Below are 19,411 nucleotides of genomic sequence, written 5' to 3'. Positions count from 1 at the left end.
TTGCTACAAGCAGACCGACCTATTCCAGCCAGAGGAAGGAAGCCAGCTTGGAGAACCGTTGCTATACTGACAGCTCCCACAGTCTTTATCCCACTGTAAAAGCCACACACAAGCAGCTCCTGGCGACAAATTAGAGCAGTCTTGGACTTTCTATCCTGACACGCATGCAGGACTCACAAAACAGCTCACATGGCCTTCAACCATTCCCCCTGGGCAAGGGCCCTCTCTGCACACCCCAAAGGCAGGAGTTCAGGTAGAGCACAAACCACAATATTTTTCTTCTTCAGCCCCAAAATTTAGCCAGTTCTTTACCTATCTGCTAGCTCACCCATCCACAGCCCACCCCCTTGGACCCTAACATCCCAACCTGGGCACACATTTGAGCTGGACAAGACTATCCCCATGGCCAAGTACCCCCACTGCATCCTAAGCTGGGAAATATCCAGTTTCTCATCCAGAGACAGGCTTTAAGAACGGGGCAAACATATTTCTTTTCAATTTAGAGCTAACAAAATCCTTGCTTTACAGCAGTCAAAATACTTCATGTAAACTTTTCTCCATGTTGTGGATGGGAAGAGAGCTGGAAAAAAGCAAATCAGAATAGTTTACTCAGGGAAACACAGAAATTGCATTTGCTAGCACAAAGTCATTTTGACAGAGATCTTCTGTTTGTCTTTCCTGGTTTAACCCAGCCTGCCAGATCTAGGGCCTAGTTTCCTTGAAGTCAGTCGGATACTTTCACCAATATAGTGAGAATTTGGTTCTCAGATGGAAATAACACAGATTATGTATACAATCAGTAAAAACTGTAATTTAAGAAGCAGTTTTTCAGGAAAAATAACATTGAAAATTGTATTTCAAATACAGACATTAACATCATGAGGGCCTTGGAGGGCTTGGGCAGCTCCAGCCAACAGGCAGAGCATAAGAGGTCCTGTGGAAACAAGGACAATAAACTCCCCAAAATTAGTTTATTTGTTGGCAAAGACAGCACAATTCCCTTCTGATTTATTTCTACATTGAAAAAGACATTCAACAGCTTCCCAGCATTAAGATATTTTCACCCCTAAGTCCATAAAGGGCTTAGAGCTACTTATGCCCAGTTACTGTATATTTCCACAACAGTGTGGAGCTTTGGCAGGCTTCTCAAACAGCTGGTGAGCCTCAAATCCACCAGAATGTGAGGAATAAAATATTTTTCCTCCTAAATTTCTGAGCAGCTGTTTCTCAGGAAAGACACTGGCCAGCTTTCAGTGAATCTGCAAAGCTGCTGGGCAGGAAGGAGACACAATCACTTTAACATTGCTCACAAAGCCAGGGGTGTCTTCACCTCTCTAACATAATTTTAAGAGGGATTATTCCATTTCACAGAGAATATTTCCTGAGTTAAGATACACAGGCTTTCTAAAAATGTAAAAGAAATGTCTAAGGAACTGTCTGATCTCTTCGTGTCGTACAGTCCCCTCTGTATCTTTTCAATAAATTCACTTTGGGAAACATCAAAGCTTTTTCACAGATCCACAAACCTTTCAAACAAGGAACCCACAGAGCTACTGAGATCCTCTGTCCTCTTCCTTTTCCCTGCCTTTGGTTACACAGATTCAGCCCTTCCCTGCACCTACAATGGTGTCCACCGTGAGCTGGTGATGAGCCGCATCAATTCTCATTCAGGGGAAGACACGTGCAGCAACAAAAGGATTTGGCATTTGTTTTGTGGGTGTTTTGTCCCCATTAGGTTGGTCAGATGAATCAGTTCAGAGGGTGGTGTGACTGTCAGAGCCAGCAGAAGTGCCTGGCTAGGGAAGAGCAAGTATGCAGCTCCCCTTTCCAGTGCCTGAGAAGTGTTTAGCAACTCAGGTCCTCCACTGTGATGACCCACTTAGAAACCTCACTCACTTCAACCTGCCCTTTGGGGTCTCACTGGACTGGAAACTGTCAAGGTCAGACTTTCCCACCACTTTTTATCTCATTACTCTCCCTACCTCTGGTATCTCTTAATTCAAAACCACTCACATGCTCAGTTCATGTGACAGCTCCATCCACTAACATGTAACAGCTGACATTTTCCCCTAATTTGTTGATTCAGAGGCATGTTTTGATGCACAGTAACACTCCAGAACATCAGACCTATTTCATGTGGGGAAAATTCTCTCATTAAGCCCTTTGCTTCCCACCAGAAGGTCTCTTCTAGTTAGTATGTGCCTGGTGCTCATCACGCGAACACAGCTTCAGTAAGTCCCAGTGCAGCATCCTGATCACTGTCACAGTGTCCAAGGTACCCAGAGCACGCATTTCTCACTGAGCCCTTACATGCTGTATTCTCCTCATTATCCTCACTTACAAGCCTGAAAAGAAAGCCATCAAAATCCAACTAACCAACCATAAAAAAAATCCCCACAAAACCACCATGCTCTAGAACCTCCCCAAAACTTCCTCCATGCTCTAGAACCTCCCCAAAACTTCCTCCTGGCTCTAAAACCAGCAGCAAGGAAACTTGGCTGGATTCTCAGGACCAGCAAAGTGCCTGACAGCCAGTGGCCAAAGAAGAACTGCTGCTGCTGAACCCAGGCAGCTTTTCCAGCAGGGAGGCTCTGGCACAGTGCACTCCTGTGCTGCCAACTCCCTCACACTGGCCAGAGCACACATGTGCACACCCAGGACGATGCACTACTGCCCCTCCTTCCCAAGGACAGGAACACCAACTAGAGCAGGCTCATGCCAAGGAGCAGGTTCTGCTGTTCCCTGCACAGCTGCCAGGCTAACGATGGCTTTTTTTCAGGGACAAACTCCAAGACTGCTGCTGCTGCCAAGCCCTGTCACAACGTAACACCAAACACAGGACCCTGCTGCCAGGTGCTTCGGCTGCCTGCCCTTCTCCAGGAGCTTTTCTTCTGCTCTGCATCCCTTCCCCACCACATGCTGTGTCTCATGGGATCACAGTCATGCCATAGGAAGGCCAGGAAAGTCTTTGGGCACTTTTGCAACGCTATCAGTGTACAACACTGCTGGAGTTCCCTGCCCTGGGCACAGGCGACACCCTTCTCTCCTTGTGCCAGGTACAGCCCCTTCCAGTCCACAGCTGGGGGGTTTGGGCCCCTACCTGGGCAGGGCCTTTCCAAGGCCACTGTGGCCCTGCCTGGAGGGACAAACAGGTAACCTGTAGTGCAAAAGGTTCAGACAGATGGAAAAAAAGCTAAGTTTCACCCTGAACAACCAGTATGAGGTACACGTGCATCCCGGGCTCTTACTGTTTGCCACCTCATACAGATCTTCTACCTTCAGACCCCAAATGAGTTTCAGGTTAGTGGAAAGCTTATTTACTTCTGCTGGGGTTGGATCAGACCCCTCCTAGGTAAAAAAACCCAACAGCTAATGGACATGCAACATACATTGAGCTTCCACTCCTATTAGCAGGTCTCTCTGAGACAACACAATTTTCCATCCATGCATTAAGCCAGTCCAATACTGACATCAGCTCATTTCCATTGATCCTGATTACATAATACTGACTTAATTCTCCACAGAATTGAATTTTCCATATGTTTGGATCTTTTGCAGTTGCTACATGACTTCCTTGTTCCCTGCTGAATTTATAATTTATTATCTCTTTGTCCTATGCTTAAAAAGTATGGCCTTTGCTGAAGCAGAAATTTCTACAGACTTTTTGTTTGTTTCCTGATATGTTTATGGCATCAATTTCCTTCCATCTAAGAGACCTCCACAACCATCCTGCAGTATGGACACCCCCAAAGCTTTGAGGATTGCCACCAATTCTGGAGTAAAGTTACATTTTGTTACAACATACATTAAGAGTAGCTAATAATCATTATGACACCCAAGTCTTTAGGTACATTAACTGTTATTTATCATTCATAAACATCAATTTTATGAAATCTGAAAGCCATCCAAAAACCCGAGCTGATTGTAAAGGTTGTAGTTTTATGGCTGCAGACGAAAATTCTCACTGCATGTGTCCCACCCAACAGACAGGAATCTGTAAAACTATCATGGTCTCTCAGCAGCTTCACTCAGAAAACACTCGGTACCACCCCTGGTTCAGTCCTTTGGGCCATTTCCCGGAGGACTGGAGCCCACATTTCTGTTTGAGAACATACACATTTCCAGTGCTACTCACAAGAAAATGTTTCTCTAACATTCATGCGATGCCACTGGGTAAAGACATTCATTTTCACAATTCTCTTTTAAAGCAAAGGCAGTTCTGTGCCCTCAAGACAGGAGTAAACTGGAGCATGCGAACATCAAAAACACATTTAAAACTACTCTACTCAAAAAACTGGGATTTAGGGGAAAGACAATCTAAAAGAAGGATCCCTGGGTTGAAGAAGTCTTTTCTGTGGCAGGAGAGCCACTGCCCACAGTGAAACCATAAAAAAAATAAAATTAACCATCTGCTCCTTCACAGAAAGGAACTCCTTCTGCCTCTGCAGGTCTTTGAAAATGGGTGTTAGTTCCTGGAAATGCATCAGCAAAACAAATCATCATAATGGTATGCACAAAGGGAAGTTGGAAGAGGAAGAGAAGAATGTGAAGACATCTGGCAGCTCTCAGCCCTCTCTGCTGTAGGATGGACAGCAGGTGCCATCCCCGTCCCACACAGCCCAGGATGAAAGCACCTGTGACCCTTTCTCCTTGAGGAGGGGACACAATCCTTCAGCCCTGTTCCCCACCTGCCAGAGGTCAGTCCCTCACCTGCACACCCTGCCAGAGGCCAGTGGGGCTGCCCTGGATGTATCCCCAGAAGGAGCAGGGAGCCCTCCCATCATGGATGGTCCCTGGTGCCTGCCTGCAGCTTGGCCAGTGCCTGGCCAGCACCTTGCTGCCCTCCAGCCATACTCTCAACACTTTCTGTTTGCAAGCCTTGAGCTTCTGACCCCTCTCCAAGCACAACCTCTGCTCTCACACTCTCACCAGTCTGACAAATTGCATGGTGACATTACAGTGGGACAGGCACTGCCTGCTGAATGCAGTCTGGCTGCGACCCAGAGCCAGGACAGCTCTGATTTGGTGACAGCATGGAATGTGGGTAGCTACATCCTCAGCACATCCACTGATACAGACACGCTGTCTCCAGTTCTCACATCACAACACTGGCTGTTCTTTGGCATCAGTGAAAATGGCTTTTTGTTTGCCATGCCAAGCAAGGAAACCATCTGATTCTTCCATTATACACATCCAATATGAGTCATCTGATGCCCTTATACATCACAGCCATAAGAGTAACAGGACCTTCCTGACCATGCAATAATCCTTAGGAGAACTGAGGCAAGTCACCTCACTGGGAATATTTTGCATTTAGACGGGGAGAACCCCAGAAGATGAACACTCTCCAGGCCATGGGATGAACTAGATGACATAAAGGATCTTTTCCCTCTCTATGAGGAGGCATGTCACCTCCAAACCTGTATAGCCTGGACCAGCTAACCAGCCTTCTATTTTCTAACAAATTCTGTGACCAGGGCTACAAGACAGACCAGGTGAGTCCTGCTGCCAGGCATCCCTGAAGGACTTGCACATCTTCAGCATCCCAAGGGAGCCCACTTGATAGAGCTTTGCTACCCAACAGACTGATTCCCTGCCCCAGCACCCTGCTCCCATCACTGTCCAGACTATCAAGCCAAGCCAGCAGAATAGTAACCTTGTGAAAAGTCAGGAGCTGTCAGCTGGTGAGAAGGAGAACTAATGCCAGAAATGGTGGAGGCAAGGAGGTGGGATTGTGAGACTGAGGAGAAATAAACTCCTCAGCCGCAGCAGAAACAAACTTAGTAGCAGGATACTTCACAAGGCAGCTGTGCCAAAGAAGCCCCCATCACCTCCTGCATGCAGCCACCAAAAGGAACCAAGAAACATTCTTCAGGTAGATACCCATTTGTTCTTAGCCTACATAGGACAGTGGCACAGAATAAAACAAAGGTCGGGGGCTGGATGTGGCATAAAGCTGCAGAAATAATGAGCACCAGTGACACTTTCCTTCCACACTGGGGACTGCCAACAGCCCATTGTGTGAAGCCAGATGTGTTTCACCACGTCCCCAGGACATGGCACACAGCTCTCAGTCCATGGATGTGAGTGCGGCAGGCGCAGGGACCCAGCAGTGCTCCAGCTGTGTTTGTTTGGCCAGCTGCAGTGCCACAAAACACAGCTGCATTGATCAGGGCCGGTCACCTGGCTCCAGATAAAAGCAGCTCAGTAGCAGGAATCTGGCCATCCCTGCTCTGTGCAACTGGAGCCAGCCCAGTGACCGAGCAGGGCCTGACCGCGGCCGCCTTCTGATCCAGAGTGCTGTGAGAGGTGACAAAGGGGATTATGCATTGAGGCAGGGTGAACAGTGGGCAGCAGAGATGGATTATGGAGCCTGACTTGAGGCCAGAAGATCCCAATTTTCATCCTAGCCCCACCTCTGGCTTAAGCTGCGCTGCAGGAAGTCTTTCCCCTTCCTGCTTTGTCCACATTGCTCATTATTCCTATCTCAATAGGAATGATCTTACCCCACCCCGAGTTCTTTCTGACTTGAGGAAAACTCTTGGTAACCAATATCAGAAATTTTTTTTTTCTCTGTTCAGAAAAGCCTCCACACTTAATTTCAGATGTTTATGGTTTTCATTTTCATGTAATATACGCTATGACTGACGTGTCAAAGCCATTATAGCCTAAATCTTCAGGGTTTATTTCTAAACTTACTATAACTAATTGTTCCCTGCTACTGACTGAGTCATCTCCTCTAGATCAAAGCTTGCCCTGCTCAAACTGAAACATAACAGTTTGGTACTTTCATCTAGACTCTTTCATCTAGAAGCCAGTTCCATCTGTGCTAAGCAGCAACTCCTTTTCCATATTCAAAACGGAACATTTTCCTTCCTTCTGTCAGTATGACGGCAGAGCAGTCCTGCACATTTGTGAATAACCAACAGAAAGCAACTGTATGAATGAGGAAAGGCAATCGTACAATCAACGGGTGAAAGAAAATTTGAAATTCCATCCCAGAATCTGGGATAAGCCAGCATTCCCAGGAGCACCATTTCATCAGCAGCTGGAGAGGCTTCAGCCTAGAGGATCAGAGAAGGTGAAGACGTCCTTGCTGAAGTGTCCACAGATGATTTGGCTGCATTTTCATAAAGCACGTCTCCAGTGTGGTAGAATCTCCCCATCTTTCATGGTCCAAATAACTAACGCAGTCCAGACCCTGGTCTGGAGCAAGGGTCAGCCACGTCCCTGCTATTAGCACCTGGAACTGTGAGCAAGTCTGCTTGGCTAAGGAGTTGTCAGCTCTACATCCCTCCTCTATCACAAATCAGCTTTTATTATATTAAATTCAAAGGCATCTTTATCAATTGCACCAGAAATACGGGTAAGTAATGTTTCAATAAAAGTTGGTAAAACTTGCAGTCAAGGCAGTGTATATCTTAGACCCAGTCTGATCCTTGTGGTCAGCCCATTGACTATGCTGGAATGACACCAGGAATTAATTTGGCCCTTCCCACCTCATCTAAATGTGGGCCAACAGACATGCATGTTTATCAGGAAAAACAAGAACATATGCTGCAAACAGAGCACTTCCAACAAAAGCCTCAATCCAGCATGGGAACAAAAGCAAACTGCAAAGATCTCATAGCTAACCAGGAGTGTCAGTGTGAGGTTGTCTGCTCAGAGTTAAATGTTAGAAGAATATCTTAAAGAAAGCATTGGAGCTCACCCAGACCTACACATTTCTTAACGGAGACACCGAGCAGCCAAAGGCGTAGGAATGTGTGATCTGGAAATAGTACTCAAAGTCCTCGGCTCTTACCCTGGTTTCGGGGCAACACCAGTTTCAAAGGGACAGCCAACAGCCTACATTAACTGCAAGGATAGTCCATTTTAACCCCTGCACAGCACTAACAGGACACCCTATTTATGATCTTCAATCCATCTCACACGAGTACCCTTCTCTGTGCTCAACCCCTCTGTGCTCCTGTCAGTCCCCATGGCTTTGGCATTCCTGTGGGAGCTGTAGCCAACCACCACAAGAATAAAAGACTGACCACAGCTGAAATGGTATCAGCAGCAAATGAAAAAAACCCCAGCATATAAGCCTAGGGGATGTCATTATTTAGGCCAAAGAATTGAAGGAAGGCTGACGTAGCCAGTCCAAAGAAACACCAATGTGAAATCCCGTGCTGTTCAACACAGATTTCCAGCCAGAGTCAAACCTTGCCTCTGGGTGCTGCCCCTGCAATTCAGGCCATGCTCTGGCTGGGCTGGACTCGGCAGGGGTCAAATGTCTGGATGAACCTGCCCTCCTTTCCTACAGCATTCCAGGTTTTTCAACATCAGCATCGCCCAAAGCTTGCTGCCTTTATTTCTAAGTAGTACAGTAAAGCTGTCACTGCTCTTTTGGTTTAAGAGCTCCAGTGAACTATAAGAATTAAAAATAAATCATTCTGTTTCGGGGAATGCTAAGCCTCCTGGGTCTAGGAAGCATTTGTTTCTCTTCTCAGCCAGACGTGGGAATTCAGCCTTTAGGATAAAGTATGGGAATTTTGACTGCCATTTCACTTCCCCCCACTCTGTCAACTCCCACTTCAATTTCCAGAAATAAATCTCTTCTACACTCAGAGAGCATCTGTTTGAACAACCTGATAGGAAAACTACACTCACTGAAGTTAACTAGTGCAGGATGCCAACAGGCACAGGCTTCAAGCAACTGCATCCTCGCCCAGGTCTGCTCTGCTTCACACACTGCCAGTTTACACTGGCTCAGTATAGACCAGTGTAACCCATATAAACAGATTCAATCGGTATTTTGGCATATACAGGTGATTAAAGCAAGAGCCCACTGAGCTGAAAGTGTGACAAGCTACCACGATCCAAGTGCTCAGATGACAGGCCACATCAGCAATGTCTCCAGAGCTGCGGATCACGGTCAGAGACAGAATTACAGTTCAATATCCCAGAAATCAAGAGTATATGTTGGCATAATGAATACACTTCGTGATTGATTTACTGGTGAATTTTCCTAGAACCAGACCTTGGAATTCACACGGACTCAAACGTGAGCCAAACCACACTTGGAGCATTGATAATTTTCTGACACGCTTTAATCAGTTACAGGGTCTGTACAGAACTGCATTAGGCCAGCCAGCACCGAACAAGTCAATAACTCCTTTCAACACCTGGAAGACAACCTAGCTTCCAAGAAGCATCATCTCTTGAGGGGGACAATTTCAAAGCTCTAGCTGTAGCAAGTTAAACTGATGTGGCACATAGGCAACTAGGTAATATCATCCGCTAGCATTGCTCACTAGAGAAAGGCGAGAGACTCTGTGCATGGATACATGTGTGTGTCCTGTAACATGCCTAGAAGAGAGAAAATGGAATAAAGCTGAAGCAGTAATGAAAACCTGTGTTTATATAAAATAATACCATGCTTAACTCAAGAGTAAATCATTTACAAGAGTTGCTTTGCTAAATAGTTTGGTAGCTGACTTCTGTTGAAACAAGACAGGCCCTTGCTAGCAGAAAATGATTATATTATTAACTCCTCAGTGTTATGATTAATTAAGTTATAGACAGAATCCAGTAACACTTGATTAGGACCATCAAGAGAAGTTTAGTCCTCACGTCTTCCTACAGCTTTCTCACAGCCCGGCCAAAGGAGGCGTCACTGGACGAACTGGTGGGCGAAGGGTGAAGAAGCTGCTCTGCAGACATGACTGACTTGGTTCCAGAGGTCACTGGCTTTTAGGTCACTGTGACCCCACACAGGCTGAGCATCACCAACGACCACATTCAGCTCTGACACTGCTGCTCAGAGAAGCAAGACACAAATAAGTGTGGAGGACAAGCACTGGCATGGGAGAAAACCAAAACCACCCCAAACTGTCACACGCACATTTCACTGGTGACTGCACGGCTCTGGGGCACTTGTGACCATCTTCCAACAAGAGAGGCGAGGTTGCTGAACTCCAAAAGTACCTGCAGGCCCAGCACTGGCTACACCTAGAGCCCCAGGCACCAAGTGCACCGTGCCCCAGATGAGGTAAACAACCCATATGGGCTGAAAAAATCCAGGAGAAAAAGCACGTAGCCACCATGCCACCCAGCAGATTCCAGACCCCTGCAGCAGTGGATGGTGAAGCCAGAGCCACCCTGCCCAGTGTGCCCCCAGCTGTCTGTGACCTAAGGCTTGGGGAGGAGGGCTCTGGACCACAGGAAGCAGCCAGGCTTGCCTGCCTTTGCCTGGCACCTCCACTCAGACCTAGCTTATACAACTTCACGCACAGCTCATCTCTTAGCAAAGAGAACTGCCTCCATCCATGTGCATGTGTACTGAATTCCCAACAGGGACCAAAACCCTGGCTGTGATTGGGTGATATGAATGCACATCCCACCCCTCTGCCCAGGTAACCACAGCGAGGTAAAGACAGCTCAGCTGCTTTGCTAACTGAGCTCATTTAGTCTGAGTGCCCTCTTCTTCTTTATCACATTTCAGCAGCTACCAAGATCAGGCAACCCTTTAGCAGATGTGGAACTGTACACTACAGTCCCAGCTCTCTGGCTGATTCTGCATTCCCCAGAGCCATGGAGAAGTCTGAAAAGTATGACAATAAAAACAGCAGACGTTCCCACCATTCAAGACTACGTGGCACATATTTAGAGACTGCAGCAGAACACAAAAGAACTTTGGAGATGCTGGATTATACAAAGGAGACAGGACGTGCTCCCCAGCCGAGCAGCCTGGATGAAGCTGCTGATGGGATGGACAGCCTCCAGCTGTCACAAGCCACTGCAAAAGCCTGGGCTGGCCACATCTCCACTTTTAAAGTCAGCCCCAATTTCCAGACTTGTGATATTTTGCTACCACAAGTGTTGGCCCCCTAACTGCTGCAACCACGTACCTGTTACCAGCAGGCACCAAAAAGCATCTCTGCATTCTACTGATTTCAGCTCGTTCACAGCAGGACCATCAGGAGTCAGAGCTGTTTGGCACTGGGACTGTCTGAACAAATACACGGGTTCCTTCCAGAGATGACAAACTGACAGTGCTACTGGAAGGCTGTGGGGCTGCAGCTGGCTTGGTTGCATTCCTCAGCAGAAGAAAGCCCCAAACTTCACACACACTGATGGAGGACTTTCAGTAAAAGCTACTTGTGACATCACGTAACCTTGTGCAACTCGGGCTCTCCGCGAGCCAGCTCTTTCTTCCCAGCCTTAATAGTTGTCATACTTTGCAGTGACAAATAGCAATGATGAGATCTGCAGAGCAACTTTGGATCAGAGATCTCTTTGCAGATACCTTATCTCATCTCACAGGAGCTGCACACATGCTTCCCCTCACCACCTCCTTGGGCTGGCTACCTCAGAACACAGGCAGGCTGTGGGACAGAGATCCCCTCTTTGCAGCAGACCAAGACCTTCTCCCCACGTCACTCAGTCCAAGAGGGAAGGGCTCCAGCCACAACTTGAGCACAAACTATAAGAATCTCCTGGCTCAGACCCACATCTTTCAAATCACTGCTGCCAAAGTGTTAGGCAAACTTCTTCAAAAAGCATCCCAACTGCTTAGCTGCCCACCTCTACACCCCAACCTCAGTGCCAGCTCTGAAAGCCTCATTAATTATTAGCAAGGTTGGGAATCTAAAGATAGTTTTCAAAAGATTCAGTCTCCTACAGCACAAAAGGAAGTAAAAAAACCACGTACATCACACCAGTGCTGGGGGTAGCTACTGCTCCTGGTTATCCCTGGAAGAGATTCCTACACTCAGAAATATGAAGCCCACAGGCTAAACTGCCATCTAAGACTTGTGAATCCCTATTTCCCAGGCTTTTTGTAAGCTTTGTGCTATACTTTTATCCTAAGCAGATGCAAAGGGTAAAAAAGAAAAAAAAAAAAAAAAATCAGAAAATCTTTATGCAACACAGAGCACAGTCCACCCAAGGAGGGAAATACTTTTATTAAATTGCAAGCGGCCAAGTCTGTATGTTACGTGGGAGTTTAAGTCTGATCCCATAATTCTGAGATATTTACTTCCAGACAGAGCTGTTTACAACCAAACACAATACTGCCATGCTCCAAACCATCCTCAGGCTTGCTTTCTATGGAATTTTGCGCATGGAGAAAGCGACAGGTCAGCGGTGGGGCGGAGGGGAAATGTATTTTAGTAAGTCCCAGCCCTTGTCCTTTGAACTTCAGACCAACCCAGCACATTTCCCAGGCCTCCCCTCCACAACCCTGATACAGCACAGGTCCTCCGGATGCGGACACAATCCCTCCTGTGGCAGGAGCTGCCCCGCTCTCACCTCCTCAAGCAAGGGCTGCTCTCCCAGCCTGGCCCACCAGCCCCAAGCCAAACCACTCTGGGTGGCTCCAGGCCTGGTTGTTGCCTGTCCAGGCTGTGGCTGGAGCGAGGAGCCGGGTTCAGAGCGAAGGCTTGGCCCCGCAGAAGGGGCGCGGGTGGGCACAGCGCCAGCACCGCTGAGCTTCGCAAAGGGCTCGGCTCCTCTGGCCACCCTTAGCAACTCGTGTTTGTTTTGGAGGCTTTCCCCTCCTAAAGCTCTGCTCCCTGGATTCAAGTAAGTTTAGTAATTTTATTTAAAAAAAAAAAAAAAAGAACTTTGGGTACCAGGAGATCGGTGGCTTTCTACTGAACGCATCTAAATGGATTTTTCTTTTGTGAACTTCTACAGTCATTCCTCCAGTTCACACAAGGCTTTTAGCCATGCACCGTAGCACACAGCAAGAAGTTCCCAAATTTAACCCCTCTTTTTCACAGTGCAGCATAGCTCTTACAATGGAACTGCCTTCTCTCAGCTACTGCCAGGGAACTCGCCTGTTCACTTCCCTATTCACCACCAAACCAACACCAAATAAGCAGCTCCATCCCAGAAAGTGGCTGTATCGACATCTGCACCAGCAGTTCCTCAGAGCAAGGCCCTGTCAGACACATCTCTGACCCACAGAGCTGTGCTGACAGGCTGCAGCACAGACTGGACCAGTCTGTCTTGTCTGCTGACCCAAAAGAAAAGTACAAATGACTCAACTTCCAAGATGAGGTAAACAATAATATGCAGGTCATCAAACTGGCTGTGTGACTGTAGGATCCCAATACACTTGTTGGGTCTGTATCTGTGCTTCAGCCAGACAGCTTCAGAGAGGAACACCTATGCCCTGGGTGCACATGCTCTGCATCCCCTTTGATGATCGGTGCACCTCTTAGTTTTGGTTCCCCAAGATGTCCCCTACAGCTCTGGGCTCTCTGGTTGCTATTGCCTGAAGATGCACTTCCCTGCCTTAGGTGAATCCTGCCTCTCCAGAGGGTACAGCAAATTAGAGTTTACAAAGACTTCTCAAGAGAACAGCATCCCTAATTTCCCTTGATCCAGGCAGGATGGTTGCAAGGACAGCATTGGCCACTAGTTAGGGAGCTTGGCATTCAGGTCCTGAATTTGCCATGAAATCTTTAGGGATTCAGTCAAGTCACTGAATCCTTCATATGTATGTTGAGATGGGAACACTGAGGAGCAAGTATGCAGCTGAGCAGGTGTCCAGAATTCAGATTTTAAAGCCTGTGTTGCTTTGGTGCACAGCCCTGCACAGCCTGGGTGACACGAGCTGCCCAGTTCCCTGCTTGCCCCCAGCCCACTGCCGCTTCTGGGAGCTGGAAGAGCCAGCCATGCTCCAGAATAAAGCAGTACAAGCATTTTTGCATAGACACTCCCTGTGTTCCTGGCTGTGGGCGTTCAGTGAAAGCCATCAGTGAAAACCCAGGAACAATAAACTCATTCAGGCAGTGTCTCCAGTCCCCAGCAGGGTACACAGGGCCCACTTCGAGGAGAGGTGAAGGTGTGGGGAGGAAGGGGAACGAGACTTGCTCACACACAAAGGTAAAGGAAGGGCTCGTGCCCTGTCTGGAACATTCCAAAAGCAGATGCCCAAAGGCTCAGAGCTTGTGAACTAGCTTTTATTCTCTTTTTTTTCTTATTTTAGGAAGAAAGCTTCTCTCTTGGCTTTAGGAGCAGGGCTCTTGGCAATTTTGGTAGTGACACAGATGGGGCACAGAAGCCAGAGCAGCAGGGCTACAGGGGTACTGCTCCCCTGGCCTTACTCTCAAAAGATGGAGCCAGCCCCAGTGATCATTTCAGGGGTAGCAAAAGGAGCACCCCAAACCTGGCAGCTACATGCACACTTCCCAAGAGCCATCACTGCTTATGAAATGGGGCTGAAGCCAGCATCCCTACAGCCCATCTGCAGAGAGCCTGTCCTGGTGTGGAAGGCACTGGAGAGCCCTGTGTTTGCTTAACACAACTCAGAGCATCCTCATGTGCCCTGTTTAAACAAGAAATGCATCTGAACTAGAAGAGACAGAAGTACTGTACTGGCACAGGTGACAGTGTGGGATGGCTTAGAAGGGTGGGCATGGCAGATGTTTGAGAAAGGCTGTGGTTTCAGTTGCAGAAAAAAAGGTTTCATGTCCTCAATCCCTGCAGAGTAAATAACTCTGCACTCTTGCTGCCTATTCCCCAACCAAGGCCATTCCATTCTCCGAAACCAACCAGGGCTCCTCTCACATAAGTGAAAGTTACTGTGTATGTTCTGAGGTTACGCATGACACTAATTTTCATCTGCATTTAAAAGAAAGCTCAGCCCAGCAGCTGAAAGTTGTATTGGATTTGTCACAGAGCAGCACATTGCCCTGCTTTCTCCAGTTGCCACATCAAGACAATGAGTTAAACACAACAGCTGCGTGCACAATCAGCTGAGGAAAAACCACATACGTCTGCATAAAGCCCAGATCTTGCTCATATGAATCAATCCATTTCCAACTCTGATTATTATACAGGGCCTCAGATTGTTACCAGGGTTCATGTCTTTCATTCATGTCTCCACTTCGCAGTCTAACCCCAAGCATATCCCTTTGTATGTGCAAGAACACGTGGAAAAGAACACGCGCCTTAGTCCTAAACAGACGCACCCCCCTTCCCCTCCCAATTAAAACATGTTAAGTTAGCAACCAAACACTTCTTTCTACCAAGTCACTGTTTTACTCCTTATCAACACCAACCTGTTAGCTTCTGTTAAGATGACAACCTCTCCTCCATGGGCAAACAATGTTCATCTCCTTGGGGGAGCACTACAAACACTTCCAAGGACCCTCTGATAAGAAATGTGAAGCTTGAATCTTTGCTCAACAGAGACAGTAAAACATGAATGCCAAACACTTCTCTTTGAAGAACTGGGCTGGAAGTTACTCTGATTTCCATTACAGACCTCTAATACATTAAAAATACAGTAATAATCTTAAAAACCTCTCCAGGCTCACTTCACTTGACATTTTAGACTATGAGCATAGGGCTGCATCAGCCATGACTGCGGTGACAAGGGTGTCAGTCTGAGAGGACTTGACAGAAATGGCAGGTGAATAAAGGTGTCACCAACACATCCCTCATCAGTAACAGTGCACTCAGCACCTCTTCCCCTCCCAGGGTCTGCAGATGGCTGGTCACAGACAAACCAGCCATATCTGATAAGTGTGGTAAGGAGTAGGCAAGAAGCCATAATGCGCCTAGAACAGGGAACACAAGTTGGGACAGTTGCCATATTCAAAGGCAAAACACATGAGAAGGGGGTGAAAGAGCACTCGAAGGAAATAGCAGGAGCAAGAGCAAGAGACCAGCAGCTCTGTCCTTGTCACTACACAACTGTGGTACAGTGACCACCCTTGGTCACACCTGCTCTCTGCAGGTCTCCCTCTTGTTCCCTTGGGCTGTTGGGACTGCTGCTCTCTATGCCTCACACACACTTCCTAATCACAGGGAGAAGGTGCCTTTTTAAACAGCATCTTCACCAACAGCAGACATTCTTTAGGGCAGCCTGGCAGAAAAAAAAACCCTAGTGCACATCAAGATTATCCTTCAGAGCTTCAACAGCCCAAGAGGAGTCAAGAGGCAGAGTGTCTTCCTATGCAGCTGGCCTTGCAACCTCATTTGCAGTGGCTGGGAAAGGAAACCCATTCCCAGGAGAGTTTCACAATCCCTCCTTCACTTCCCACCATGTGAGTCCAGCAGCCCAAGCTCTTCCCACTCCATCAGTGCCACCCTGCCAGCCACCAGCCCCCAGCCTCCACCCCACCCGGCTCTGCACGCTCCACCCAGCCAGATTTCTGTGGCTGCTTCACCTGTCATTGAAACACGAGAGACACCTCTTGCACATGCCATCTTAGAGTCTGGATTAGTGCACATCCCTGCCCATGTTTAAAGGGAAGAAATGCTCCTGTTTGCTGATGCTTGCAAACTTAATTTCGTAAGTAATAGAACAGATCCTGTAGTCAAATTCCTTTTCCCAGAACACCAATTCATTGCTCAACAGCCCTCTTTGAGTCCGTCCATCTCTATCATTACAGGATTTCCCTGCACAAGCACTCTGCCTGGCCAGTGAAAAGGATGAAGACTTCCCATAGCAAGGCATCAACAAGTTATCCCCACCAGAACGGGCACATATCCCCGTGCTTATTAATAAAAACTCACTTGTCTGCCTTCTCCAGCTGCTCCTCAAGGCTCCCAACTCCCACATGTTCTCCTCCAGCCCAGCCCTTCCCCCCCGCATCTCACCAGCCCCAGGTGAGTCCAGTTACCCCCCACACTGGGGACACCTCCCAGGCACTGCCCCAGCTGTGCCATCCCCTGTGGCTGCCCCGCAGGGCTGGCAGTGCCTCATTACCACCCCCGCTCCCACTCTCGTCAGCACCAACACAAAAAGCACTGGCAGGGCTCCGCGATCAGTTGCGCTCGCTATTTATTCACCACACATGTGCAGAACATCCCTGCTGCTCTGAGGGAGCAGTGTGCATATTTAAAAAGACAATATACAAAACATAGCTGAATCTTAATGAATCTACTGCTTTGCTACTGCAACTGAACAGAATTGTGCAGACCCTGCCAGGATGGAAAAAAAAAAAACAAAACAACTACACAATATTTGGTTTGTAATATAATCCTTAAGATCGCTTTTGCAGTGTGTTATTATTGTGCTTATCAGGCCTGTAAAGCATCAATTGTAAGGAGGAAAAGGATCAAAATGCAACAGGCAGCACAGTGCCAGCCCTGTCAGAATGCTAAAGTATTGCACAGTGAAAAAAATACACAGTCCTGGCAAAAGTTAACTTCACACAATATGATACTTCAACATATGGAGTCCTCACCAAAGCAGGATTAGAGAATGAGAGCTATTAGCTAAAATGCATCTACTGAGGTCTAGGCAAACCTTTCTGGTTTGACAGTAGTAAGTACAAATGGGGTCTGGCAGGAATACATTTGTTAAGTACCAAGTTCCCCACTTAAATGTTCAAGCTCCATGAGGAGGACAGCAGTTACAGGGAGAGTCACATTTCCTCTCAACAGGTAAAATTTACTGCAGACTTACTCCGTGCTACACAAATGCTGGATCCACCTCCTCCAGGGGAGGTTTCTACACACCAGCAGGAGCAGAAATCAGAGTACCCGCACATATCCAAATGCCCCATGCCTGGGCACCTCACATCCCACCTCCTCCCTCCTCAGCTGGCAAGGAGAGCTCGTGTTTGAAAAGTGTCCTGGAGCGCCCATAGCAGCACGGACCCGAGATGTGCCAGTCTCGGTGTTCATGACCAAGCAGCAACACACAGGAAGCGCCAGAGCCATTGATTGAGAGGAAATAAATGGGCTGTGGGTGACAGCCAGCCCGGATGAGACCTGCCAGGGAGAAAGCCGGGAGCTGCTCACCTACCCTCTCCCTAACCACCAAAACTAATTGCGCTTAGAAAACAGGACACTCAATGCCGTGCCTGTTCAGCCTGGCAGGGTGGGAAGTCCACGCAGATGTGCGGTTTAGGACCAAAGACGGAGCAGGCAATGTCAGACAATTGAGCGGCTACAGAAAACGCAACAAGACGCTGCTTTTAAGTGGCAAAAAAAGGTCCCGATCTCTGGATCGGGTAAAACATGAAATTTCCCTACCTCTTCCTCCTTCTCCTGCCCTTCCTACCCAGTACCCGGGGCAGGTAAGCAGGGACTTCACATCCCCGGGTGGGACCTGCCCGCGCTGCCCCGCACCTTTCCCATCGCTCCGGCCCCACTCGCGGGCACCGCTTCCCCTCCATCCCCGAGCCGACCCCGGCCCCACTCGCGGGGACCCCGATCGCTTGCCCCACTCGCGGAGATCGCCTCCCCCAGGAGCCAGTTCCCGTCCCCCACTATCCGTCCGCCTTCTCCGCGGAGCTGGACGCCGCCCTCCCCGCCCGGTCCCACTCGCGGGATAAGCCCTCCCGGCGCCAGGAACTGGGCTCGAGCCCCACTCACAGGGACCCCTTCACCGCAGCTGATCCCGGTCCCACTCTCAGGAAACATCGCCTCGGGAGCTGCCCCCCCATCCCACCGCCGCCTTCCCACGCGGGCGGACGGCATTCCGCAGGGGCCCGTGTCAGCGGCTCTGCCACCCCCCAACGCCGTCCCCGCAGGTCCCCAGTGCCCCCTCGGCGGTCCCCGAGCGGGGCTGCCGCGGGACACGGACACGCGTGACGCCCCCCTCACCTCACCTCACCTTTGTATTTCTCCATGGCGATGAGCGGGGCCGCAGCCCTGCGACTGCGAGGGCTCCGGGACACGACGCTGCCCGCACCCGGCTCCGCTCCGCAGCCTCTGATCCCAGCAGCGCCGGCTCCCCCGGCCGGCCCGGGCCGCCCCGCCCGCGCCGCCCGCCCCGCCCCGGAGCCGCGGAGCTGGCCGGGATCGGCGCCCCGGGCTGCGAGCGAGACCTGGCTCGGCGATGGGGAGCTGGGACGCGGAGCAGACCCTCCCCGCGGGCGTGGGGCCCCTCGGCGGCCGGTCCCCGGGGAGAAGCGCCGGGCTGGAGCCTCGGGCAGGAGAGGAAGGCGCCGGGGGGATGAGACCGTGGGATGGTTCCTGGGGCTCCTCAGGGGTGCCCCGTGTTTGGGATGGTGACCTCTGGCTGCAGTGGGGCTTTGGGCACGTTCAGAGAACGGCCCTGGTTATCCCGGGATAGCCGTGTGTGGTCCCGGTGCTATGAGCCCAGGTGGGAGCCTACCAGAGACCCACCTCCTCCCTGCTCTTGGTGAGTTGGGTTCTCCTTCCGCCCCGGGGTAACTGTATCCCGCAGCCACTGAATTTGCACTCTTCTTTCCAGTGATTTCAGCGAGGCTTCCTGATAGAACCGGGCTCCTGGACAGACCCAATCTCACAGGAATGTGTTCCTCTCCCTGAGTCCCAGTGACATTTTTGCCTGACTTCTGTCACGGCAGCCAGAACTATCATGTCCAAAGTGCACAAATAATAACACATGGAGAAGTCTGGCCTCAATACGAGGCACAGGTGAGAATCTGTCCTCAGGCTAAAGTTTTGGAGACACTGCAGGGATTTAATG

The 19,411-nt window shown here is 49.2% G+C and overlaps 1 protein-coding gene across 5 annotated transcripts in view; it reads right to left on the bottom strand.

Annotated features, from left to right (window-relative positions):
• The window catches only part of AFAP1L2 (actin filament associated protein 1 like 2), a 66,149-nt gene extending 47,450 nt beyond the window's left edge, over positions 1-18,699 (bottom strand). For 2 of the 5 annotated variants that reach the window (XM_039553697.1, XM_039553698.1), the window contains exon 1: positions 18,572-18,698. In XM_039553697.1, the coding sequence (XP_039409631.1) occupies positions 18,572-18,587 (16 nt within the window). In that variant the 5' untranslated portion in view covers positions 18,588-18,698. Of the gene's footprint in view, positions 1-18,571 lie in introns of all 5 variants that reach the window. The other 3 variants (XM_039553700.1, XM_039553701.1, XM_039553699.1) reach the window with 2 other exon arrangements.
• Between the last annotated feature and the right edge of the window lie 712 nt (positions 18,700-19,411).

Source organism: Corvus cornix, chromosome 6, assembly GCF_000738735.6.
Source record: "Corvus cornix cornix isolate S_Up_H32 chromosome 6, ASM73873v5, whole genome shotgun sequence".
In the NCBI taxonomy this organism is placed as follows: Eukaryota; Metazoa; Chordata; class Aves; order Passeriformes; family Corvidae; genus Corvus; species Corvus cornix.
This window is presented reverse-complemented; position numbering and strand designations above follow the sequence as displayed.